The sequence below is a fragment of the Pantherophis guttatus genome, chromosome 4 (assembly GCF_059756535.1).
Source record: "Pantherophis guttatus breed Tessera chromosome 4, ASM5975653v1, whole genome shotgun sequence".
Classification (NCBI taxonomy): Eukaryota; Metazoa; Chordata; class Lepidosauria; order Squamata; family Colubridae; genus Pantherophis; species Pantherophis guttatus.
This window is the reverse complement of record NC_142066.1, coordinates 17,042,024-17,053,790: the sequence shown is the minus strand read 5'-3', so window position 1 is coordinate 17,053,790 and position 11,767 is coordinate 17,042,024. Positions and strand designations below refer to the sequence as shown.

The window sequence follows — 11,767 nt, the reverse complement described above, 5'->3', positions numbered from 1 at the left end:
TCATTTTTTGGAATATATTCTTTTCAGTTCTTGTGAGGTTCAGTCCATCCCTTTCCGGTAGCCCTTCATATAGGTAATGGAATCCATGGTCTAGGAAACTGAAGTTCTTTTGATGATACCAGTTTTTAAGCCAGTGGTTCATTTCTAAAATCTTTTGTTCCCTCATTGTATGTTGGAAGTATAGATGAAAACTGCACTTGAGCTCCTAATTCTTCAACTTTCTTATTATGGTGATTGAACATATTGATATGAAGAATTTGGTTGTTTGTTTTTTTTCATACTTCAGTAAGTTACTTGATGATAAAACCAATCAGTTCATTCTAAGTTGGACTATCAATAGATTCATCAGGTTTGAATTCTCCCGTCGTATGTTTGCTTCAAAAATTATAAACAGCTTTTATCAGAAACTTTTGTCCTTTGTTTTTGGAACTGAAGGTAACTTTGCATTGTTAATTTTTTCCCATGGTTTCAACCTGTTTTTTCTTCCTATTCTACCTATAATATTGATTGATTGATTGATGATTGATTGATTGAATGATTGACTGACTGACTGATTGACTGATTTTGAATTTATAAGGTTGCCTATCTAATATAATAAACCTAGGTGCCTTACCTCAACCTTTAAAAATACATTTTTTTAAAAAAAATATTATGAGGTATCAGACTAATCAGCCTCATGAGTCAACCCCTATCCTAGCGCATCACATTAGGGGAACATTTCCGAGCCTGCCACAAGGATAAAAGATTAGGAATGTCTCATAATTTGGGTAGAAAATCCTGGATGCTTCAGACCAGATGCAACTACCGGTAACCTAATCTTGTTTAGCTTCTTCTTCAGTAATATTGTACTGCTAACTAGAGCATACAAAACATTTGATAGACCAATTCTCGAATACAGCTCATCTGTCTGGAACCTGCACTGTATATCACACATTAATACAACTGAGAGTTCAGAGATATTTCAAGAGAAGAGTCCTCCACTCCTGTGCTTGCAACAGAATACCTTATACCATCAGGCTTGAAATTTTAGGCTTAGACAACTTAGAACTATGCTGCCTTCGGTCTGACCTAAGTGTAGTACATAAAATTATCTATTGCAGTGTCCTACCTGTCAATGACTACTTCAGCTTCAGCCACAACAATACACGAGCACACAATTGATACAAACTTAGGGTAAACCGCACCAAACTTGATTGCAGGAAATACGACTTCAGCTACAGAGTGGTCAATGCCTAGAATGCACTACCTGACTCTAGTTTCTTCCCCAAACCCCCAAAACTTTAACCTTAGAGATCTGTTAGGGGTGTGCATAAGTGCACCAATGTACCTACTTTTCTAATGTCCCCTTTAATTCATATCAATTTCATGTATTAATAATCATCTTTTATACTTATAGCTGTTATCTAAGACATGCTTGACAAAATAAATCAATAAAAATGAATAAATAAAATATAAAAACTCCAAACCCCCATATGACAACATTTAACATAAAAGATCTGGGGCATGCCCATCAATCTGATTTAATGAGAAAGATAAATACCATTGAATGTGGTCTCACATATAAATTGGCCCATTGACATTCAGAGATATAATGCTGATTACCAGTAATTTGAATTGCATGTGGCAAGCAATTATTATTATTATTATTATTATTATTATTATTATTATTATTATTATTATTATTAAATGTTCTGCTGATTGCTGCAAGATCTTGAGATCCATTCTCAACATGTCCATCTGTTAGTTGGGAAGCATAACTCTACCATAACAGGGTAGACTCACATTCCAAAGCTCCATTTCCAACTGAATCTATCTTCTAAATTGCAGGATTATGTCCTTCTAGGACTTGAATAAATATTACAGTATTCAAGGGAGATTCTACGTATGTATGTATGTATGTATGTATGTATGTATGTATGTATGTATGTGTATTTCATTCTTCTTCACTTCCCATCTCCCTCAGAGAGCCGTTCTGGGTGGTATACAATTAAATTAAGCATTAAAAACAGAATAACTTAAGTTATTTTAAAGCAAAGTATTAAATATTTTTTAAAAAAGTAATATGTATGAAGCAAAATTGGTGGGCATACATACAATGGGTATGTTTCTATTCTTTTTCTTCCCCTTCTAGTGGTGTTTTCATTTTATGAACTCTTACTCCCCTATTTTTTTGCTTCATGCCTTACTTCCAAAGGTTCATAACCATGCAGAAAGGACTATTGCAATACGATAAACATGTTTCCTTCTGATATTTTTGAAAGTACTGCTGCAAAGAATAATACTGATTACTGATTAAAGATAGTTATTGTTCCTTCTTCTTCAAATCATTAGGGAATTCCAGCTTCCACTGTAAAAATGATCACCCCGGATTAAGACATTGCATTTTATTAATATCTGCTTAGAAATACAGACGTGCAGGTAGGTAGGATTAGTATTTCATCTGTGACACTTCATTTTTTTAACTTTAAATAAAATTCATTGTCTTAAGTTTAGATAATATTAATGAATGATCAGCTACTCAGTTGAATGGTAACTTAAGAGTTACTGTTTGAGGTCTACAATGACTACATATTATAGTCAATGGGTTATATTCAGAACATTAGTTTTCCTTTTTTTCCCAACTATGATGTGCATTTCTCCTCCTTACACCTGCAAACTTAGTCGTCCTTTTCCAATTGTTCATAAATACTATCAGTCTGGAGATTTAATCATTGCTGCTATTATTCATCAGGTTCTCTTTCTTTCAAATGAGATCACTTTTCATAGCCTTCCCGGTTATAAAGTCCTTGATCAGTACCTGTAAGTATCTGACTACTTCTCCTCCTCCTCATCCCGCACCTCTTCTTTGCCCTCATTGATACCTAAATGTATTTTCTTTCGCTTTTATGCTTAAAAGTATTGGTTACTAGTCAGTGGATATGACCCGTTCCAGTGACCATATTTAGTCTTTTTTAATTTCAGAACTGTCCTAACATTGATGTTGAAATTGAGATGAATATTATTAGATTTAATCGTAAAGTATATGAATTTCATTCTCCTCAAAAATTTCCTTCCTTCAACAAAGTTCCTTGTTGAAAGTAAAGAAAAGTTTGACTAATCTACATATTGCAGAAGCTCTCTGTTGAATCTTGAGGTGTTTTTTTCCTTTTATTTCATCCAGATATAAAACAGGAAACCCTCTAGTGCATAATTTAGGTTATAATATGTTTAGGGTGTAAAATGAAGCTGGCTTCCTCCCTTAGAAAATACAGATAGGATATAGATAATACTGCATGATTTTTTTTCTCCTCAAGAAACTGACTAATCTAAATATTGCAGATATCCTCTGGTTATTCTTGAGCTTATTTGTCTTTCATTTCATCCAGATATAAAAGAGAAACTGTCTAGTGCATATTTTAGACTATTATACATTTAAGTCTGAGTTGTCTTCCTTCTCTATGAAAATATAGATAAGATATAGATAATACTGAAATCAGATAGAAACATAGAAAACGGATGTGTTTCATGTTTAAACTCAGTAAACTGGTGTTTGATCCATTACCTCCCCTGGAAGTTGTTTCCAAGGTTCTATTACTCTTTCTGTGAAGTTAATACCTTTTAACAATAGTTTTGAACTTCCCTCCTGTCAGTTAGAGATTATGATCCCATGTTCTAATGTTTTAATTAATATTGAGAATACTACCTTAAACAATCTTATTCATACTCCTTAATATATTTAAAGATTTCACTCATGTCCCCCTTTCCTTCTGTCCTCTATGCTGAACATATTCAGTTCCTTTAATATTTCTTTATATGTTTTGTCCCTCAAACTGTGCACCATTTTTCTTGCCTATTTCTTGACTCGCTCAATCTTATCAATATCTTTTTTTAAAAAAGTGAGGTCTCCAGAACCGTACACAGTATTTCAAATGGGGTCTGAGTAAATGCCACCTTAGCTCAATGTTAAGTAGCCACAGGTAGATTAGTGCTTTCTAGTTGATACAATCTAGGGCTATTATTTGATAGTGACCAAATTCCAGGTGTCCAGAACAAACAATAAGCACTAATTTATATCTTTCTGTATGTATAATTCTGAAACAGAAATATATTGACAATATCTTACTCTCACTGAAGGTTCGTCACTCATAATTACCAGCACACTTTGGCTCTTGCATTTGCTGTAAAGGAGATCAATGAACATTCTGGGATTATACCCAATATTAGCCTTGGTTTCCATATTGCTACTGACTATCCTCTGGAAAGTACAACTTATCATTTATCAATGGAATTTCTATCTACAAAAGATGAATTTATACCCAACTACAAATGCAATGAGCAGATCAACACAGTAGCTTTCATTGGAGGACCCCAGAGTAACACCTGTCTCAACATGGCAATCTCTCTGTGCAACTACAAATTTCCCCAGGTGAGACAAAAAATGGTTCAATATGAGTTGTTCACCAGCTATTAATTATATTCAAAAGGTGGGTCACTGAAATGAGAATTTGAGCAAAACCATTACTAAGAACATCTTGAAAGGGCTGTCCCTTTTTGTTTGATGAGCAAAATTGCAGACGTCGTGTAAAACTAATTTTTATGCACACTATTTTTTTATCCCACTCAAACCCAGGTATTGGATTAAATAAATAGACATGCATTGGTTATTATTGTTGTTGTTGTGGAAGAGACCCTTTATTCCTATATTCTTCTGACTTTCTCGATTTAGATCACATATGGATCAGCTCCATTGATGAATACTGAAACGGCAACATTTGTCAAATGGATGTTCCTGGATGACAACCACCAATTTAAAGGAATATTGCACTTATTGTTGCATTTTGGATGGACCTGGGTTGGGTTAGTTTCTCTGCTTCAGGAAGATAAAGACAGATTTATTCAGAAGAGACTTTCCATGTTTTCAGAGAGAGGAATCTGCTTTGACTTTATAGAATGTCTTCCCCAGATAAGATATGGTAATGAAGCTGCTGAGTGGATAGAAAATACAGGTAAAATATTCAAAGTGATCATGGAGAGTACAGTCATTGCAGTTATCTTAAGTGCTGAAATTTCAGGCTTGGTGCCTTTGAGGCTAATGATCTATTTTTTCAATTATGATAACATTCCAAAGGGGAGAACGGCCAAAGTTTGGATCATGAGAGCCCAGATGGAATTCACATCCATTCTAATGCAAAGACCATTGCCCATTGATTTTCTCCATGGTGCACTTTCTTTTGCAATTCACTCAAAGGAGCTGACCGGATTCCAACAATTTATGAAGAAGAGAAACCCAAACTTAGAAAAAGATGATGGGTTTATTAGGGATTTCTGGAAAGATGCATTTGAATGCTCCTTCTCCAGTGATATTAGAGATGAGAATGCTGAAAGGATCTGCACTGGAGAAGAGAAGCTGGAGAGTCTTCCTAATTCTGTCTTTGACACCACTGTGAATGGACACAGTTACAGTGTCTATAATGCTGTCTATGCTGTGGCACATGCTCTGAAGGCCATGCGTTCCGCCAAACTCAAAGGGAGACAAAAAATGAATGAGAGGAGATGGAAGCTCTTCCTCCAATCACCCTGGCAAGTAATGTTGGCTAATACAAAATTTGGGGAAATCACCAAGTACCAGAATAGGAGACTGGTTTTGTGTTTTGTGTTGTTTTGTTGCGTTCTGTTGTTTTAACAGTTAGAATTCTTTATAGATAGTTTTGAAAGCTATATAGAAGTAGTTGATATTTTCATATGAAAATATGACACAAAAATATGTAACATATGGACTTCATTTTATGTCTTAAATGGTATGTAGAGGATCTTATTCAATCCATTATATTTAACAATTTTATATGTAGAAAATGAAAACTGCTTTACTACTGAATAGCATTATTATTCCTCACCAACTTAATTTTTGAGTAACTAAGATTCAAAGGTGTCAAAGGTATGGATTCAAAAGGTAACTATACTTAGTGTTACTTCCAGTGAATAACAAAATTGTCAATGAATTGCATGAAGAATAGTTCCAGTTTTTTTCTTTTTCCTCAAAAGTAACACCCAGAATTACCCCCTGATGGAAGTAAAAGCCATCTTGTCCTAGAATAGTCTGCCTCAGAGAATTCTACCTTGCCTACACTAAGTCTCTTTTTATGACCCTGTAATCCCTTAATTCAAGGTAGAGATGGGGCAACTGAATGGACCTGACTGTTTACTGGCCGGTTGCCCTTCCTGACACCACCCAGAGTTCATAGCAGATATTTTCTCTTTGTACCCTCATGGAGAAACAGTTTTCACTGCTTAGTACTGAACTCTTAATCTTCTAAAAGGGATGCAAGGGTTTTCACCACTAGACAACCATGCCACTCTCTCTCTCTTTTTTAAAAAATAATAATATAGATAAAAAAGTCCAATATGTTCAAAATCCATATATACAGTGTGTTGCCTGGTTACAGTTCTTTGGAGTAGTATTCATCATAGTCATAATAATAGTATCCTCTAATGGTAACTTGATAATTAACAGTGCTTTTCCCTCATAACATTAACTAATCAAAATTAATCAAAATTAATAATTTGCAGTAAACAACCCTAGTAGTGAGATTAATCTTTTTCTTGTCATCCTCGAGATTCTAACTCCTGTTTCTCTTATTTAACCATCGATAGAACAGATCCCATACCTCAAAATATTCAGTGTCTTCCTTTTCTTTAATTTGAAATGTTAGTTTATTCATTTCTGCACATTCTAAAATTTTCGTTATTATCTTTACTTCTGTGGGGATCTCCTCGCCCTTCCAATGTTGTGCAAACACAATTCTGGCTCCTTTAAACATGCAACTCTCTATCTTGCCTATTATATGGCAGAACACTGAATTCCCCATTTCTGAAATGCTCAATCAAAGCAAAGTAATTTCCTAGATCTGTCCCTTTCTGGATTTTCTGCTGGAATTCTCATCTGACAGTTTTTCAAATGTATTTGATAAAACTATATTTTTTTTACCAGTTTGAAATAATTTGACCAAGGCAAAATGGAAGAGCTTACTTTTCTTTAAACCTAGGCCAAATTGGAAGAAAAAAATTGAAATGTTCCCATCCCCTTCAAAGATGCCTGATAACATTCCTGGTTTTTTCCTCTTTTTTGTCATCTTCCTTTAGCTCCACCTTTTTTTGCAACAAGTCTCCTTTAACAACAGTGCTGGAGAACAGATTTCCTTTGGTCCTAATGGGGAATTAGAAACTGGACTTGATATTTTAAATTGGGTCACATTTCCAAATAAGTCTTTTCTGAAAATCCAAATTGGAAAGATTGACCACCTGGCTCTTTCAGAAAAGCTCCTCACCATTTCTGACAAGGAAGCTGTTTGGCCTCTCATGTTTAACCAGGTATGTCTCATTTTTCCCTTTTCCTAAAATTATTAGCCACAGATTGATGGACTAAATCAAGGGTGTCAAACTGGCAGCCCGCAGGCCAGCTGTGTCACATGCAGGCCACGCTCACCCCAGCTCCATGAAGGGGGAAAATGTCACTATATGTCATGTGACAGCAATGGAATGCCGCAAGTTTGATACCTGTGGAATAAATGATTACACAATAACAATCACAGCAACATTTGGAGTAAGGAAGCATTGAGCAGTCCATATGTTATTCATTGAAGTTACAATGACACTGACAAAAGATATGTATGACCACTGTTCATACTTACAACCATAGCAGCATCCTCATGGTCATGTGATCAAAATTCAGATGACTCATACTTATGACAGCTACAGTGTCCAGCGTCGTGTGATCACTTTTTGCTAGTCACTGTGGAAGTCAGATTCATTTAACTACTGTGTTACTAACTGAACACAGAGCCGCAGTGGTGCAGTTGTTAGAGTGCAGTACTGCAGGCTACTTCTGCTGATCACTGGGTGCCAGCAGTTTGGCAGATCGAATGTCACCAGGCTCAAGATTGACTCAGCCTTCCATCCTTCTGAGGTTGGTAAAAGGAGGACCCAGATTGGGGGCAATAGGCTGACTTTGTAAACTGCTTAGAGAGGGCTGTAAAACACTGTGATATAAGTCTAAATGCTATTGCTATTGCTATTAACAACTGCAGTGATTCACTTAACAACTCTGGTGAGAAAGGTCATAAAATGGGCAAAACTCACTTAACAACTGTCTCACTTAGCAGCAGAAATTTTGGGCGCAAATTGGGATCAACTTACATGTATTATTATTTATTATTAAACTTATATGCTGCCCATCTCACCTAGGAATGGGTACCTAGAGGTGACACTAGGTGGCTTGTAATTGTAAAACATTAAAACAATAAATATTGACATTGAAATTGATTTAAGATTGACAAGATGAGAAGGAAGGGAGGAGATAGGATCTTAGCTTAGTCCTTCAACCACCCTCAGAATGATATAACCACTTTGTAGCTCCAAACCAGTTGGCAGGATGTGGTCTTCCAGCCCTTTGCAATGCCCGAAGGAGTAAGTGGGTAATTCTTTAGAGGTGTATGTACTTTAAGATAAATAAAATTTATTAAAACAGAATGATTTTTTTTAAAAAAAATACAAATTTCATGATTTCAACACTTTAGAATTAACTTTTTAATAACCTCCTCTGAAATAGGGGATGGTTGATCACATTCTTTAATTAAAGAAAACATACCATCTACATACTGTATTTTTCAGAGCATAAGACGCACTTTCCCTCCCCCCCAAAAGTGGGTGAAAATTTAGGTGCATGTTATAGACTGAATACAGGCATTTTTTCCCTCCTGAACCCTCTGTGCGTTGTGTTTTCGCCCTCCCTGGCCCTCATTACACTCTGCAGGCCAAAAACGGGTGCGTTTTAAGTGAAAACAGGCTGTGCGGAACATATTCCACATTTTTCCAATGAAGAGTTTGCATATGTGTAATTGATGGAAAAAACAATCCACCAAGATTACATTCTTTCTGTGAATTTTGGTTTATTTTCTGAGCAGGCATTACCTCTTTCCATCTGTAACAAGAAGTGTCCTCTTGGCCACAGCAAGATAAAAGTGGAAGGGAAATTATCCTGTTGCTATAACTGTAAAATATGTCCAGATGGGAAGATAGCTAATCATTTGGGTAAGCAAAGAATTATTTATTATTTATTTTATTTATTAGATTTTTTTTATTAGAACATATAATTATATTATATGTTTCAATGATATAATAAATATAAATGGGGGTTATTTTTAATAAATAAATATCTTTAATAAATAGTATGATGATTGAAAATATTGAGCGTAGCAACTTATTGAAACAGTGCATCCCCCCTGAGACTCCCCCCCTTATATTTCTTATATTTCTTCTTCTATAACAACTAAAAGATATACAATATATGCCAATTGTGCCCTTATCCCCTCCAAAACAACATATATTCTTGAATAGGTTTATTCCCTTTGCCTTCCAACAACACTGTTTTTATAAAATCGCCTCATATTTCATTATAATTGTTTACATTAATCATCCCTTTTTAAAATTTAATTTCTGTTGTTAATTTATCATTTGTTGCCATACTCCAAATTTCATTATACCACTCATTTTCTTTGAATATCCCAATTTTGTCCCCAATATTTAGCCATCACTAATCTAGCTACCATTATCAACTTTATCCCACCACATATGTTTATATGTTCCAACCTCTTTCTCTCACATCCAACAAATTTTTGTATATTTAATATCTATTTGATTTAATTTACCTGGTGTTAGATACCACCTCCATATCACTTTATATTCATTTTCCTTAACTCTAACTGACATATTCTTATATATCCTTCTGTTCCAAATATTTTTCCAATCATTATCATTTATTTCTCCTAAATCTGATTCCCAAATTAATTTTAAATCTTTTGCCTGACCTTCTAATTCAGGTAATGTTCTATATTTTCCCAGTTCTTCCTTTACCTATATATTCTTCATTCACCTGACATTCTTTTATAATCATTTCAAATTTTTTTAACTGTCTATCTTTCTCTTCAAATCTTTCTTCAATTTTTATCCATTTCTCTGTATTTAATTCAACCAATTTAATTTAATATCTGATAAAGCATTCTTTTGTTGTGTTATATTTTTTATCTTGTTCTTCCATTCTTCCCATTTATACATCTGATTTTCTTTTAATTTACTAATCCATTCTTTCAATTTAATCTTAGGTAATTTCTCTATTTCCACCACTGGTGTTAAAGGAGAAATTCCTAGCACTAATTGGTATCTCCATTTATTCCATAGTTCTAGCAATTTTTTTTAAAAAAGGGTTTTGAATCATCTTAGCAATTTTTAAAACCAATACGTTTCTATAGGTTCACCTATTTCCCTTAATTGTTTCAACTCTACTATTTTTAATTTATATTTTCCTCCATTTCTTCTTTACTATGGTTATATAACATCATTTCTGATTTTTTCCAGTTTATTTGTAATCCATTATATTATCAAAATTTGTTCAGGTGTAAATATATCCTCCGTATAATAACTACGCAATTTTGAAATGTTAATAATGTATCATCTGCAAATAAATTTATTTTAGTTTTTTATGTACACCAATTCCTTCAATCAATGAATCTTCCCTAATTGCATTTGCCAAAACCTCCATCAATAATGCAAATAAAACTGGGAATAAAGGGCAACCCTGTCTCATTCCCGGCTTAAGGTTAATGTCTCTGCAATACCATCATTTATAATTATTCTTGCTTTATTCTCTGAATTATTCTCTAATTTTTTTTCCAAAACCTAACTTTTCTATAAATATCTTCAACGTAGGCCATTCCACACAATCAAACACCGTAAATACATCTAATGCAAATAAACCTGCCTTTAATTTTTGAATCTTTATATAGTAACCTACATTTAATGCCCTTCTTACTACATTTGTTGGCCTCTTATAAATCCACACTGGTCATTTTTAATATAATTCTCTATAAATATATTCAGACTATTTGCCAATGTTGCTGTAAAAATCTTAGCGTCCTGATTAATAAGGGATATTAGTCTATACGATCCTGGGTTTGTATGATCTTTATCTGGTTTTGCTATCAGTATTATCAAAGATTGCTTCCAGGAATGTGGAATATTTTCCACATCCATTATTTTATTAAATATTATATATTTAATATTTATATATTCATCTTTGGCACCAATAGTCTTTTAACATTTTTATAATATTCTACGCCTAGTCCATCTAACCATGGTGTCTTACCTATTTTCAATGTATTAATAACTTCCAATATCTACTTTTCTTCTATTTGTGATTCCATTATTTCTTTATCGTATTCTTGAATTTTACAATTTAGATTCTTAATTTTTTTTTTCATACTTCAGTGAGCTACCTGGTGATAAAACCAATCAGTTCATTTTAACGTTAAGCAACAGTAGATTTGAATTATTCCTTCTTATGTTTCCTTGAAATATTATAAACAGCATTTTTCCAGAAACCTTTGTCACTACTTTTTGGAAATAAAGGTAATTTTTCATTGATAATTTTTCCATGGCTTTTACTAGTTTTTACTTCCTATTCCACCCAAATGATTGATTGATTGATTGATTCTGGAATGTATATGGTTGCCTATCTCATATAATAAACCTCAGTAGCTTACCAAAATCTTTAGAAACACAAATCACCCCTGCCATCAGGTACCAGATAAATCAGGCTCCTGAGTCAACCTACATTCTAGCCTAATTCCTCTAATACTTTAGAGGAACAATAAGGTTTTCCAAACCTGCTACAAGGATAAAAGGGTAGGAAACTCACATACATGGAAAAGTATTGGAAAAGACTGGACAGTACAGA

General features: G+C 33.9%; 1 protein-coding gene across 1 annotated transcript; it reads left to right on the top strand.

Moving 5' to 3' along the window:
- Nucleotides 1–2,626: 2,626 nt before the first annotated feature.
- Nucleotides 2,627–11,336, top strand: LOC148113792 (vomeronasal type-2 receptor 26-like). The gene is made up of 6 exons (XM_087893391.1): nucleotides 2,627–2,799; nucleotides 4,114–4,405; nucleotides 4,706–5,563; nucleotides 7,120–7,347; nucleotides 8,940–9,066; nucleotides 11,299–11,336. Exons 1-6 carry the CDS (start codon nucleotides 2,627–2,629, stop codon nucleotides 11,334–11,336), a joined length of 1,716 nt encoding a protein of 571 aa, XP_087749517.1.
- The last annotated feature ends 431 nt before the right edge of the window (nucleotides 11,337–11,767 follow it).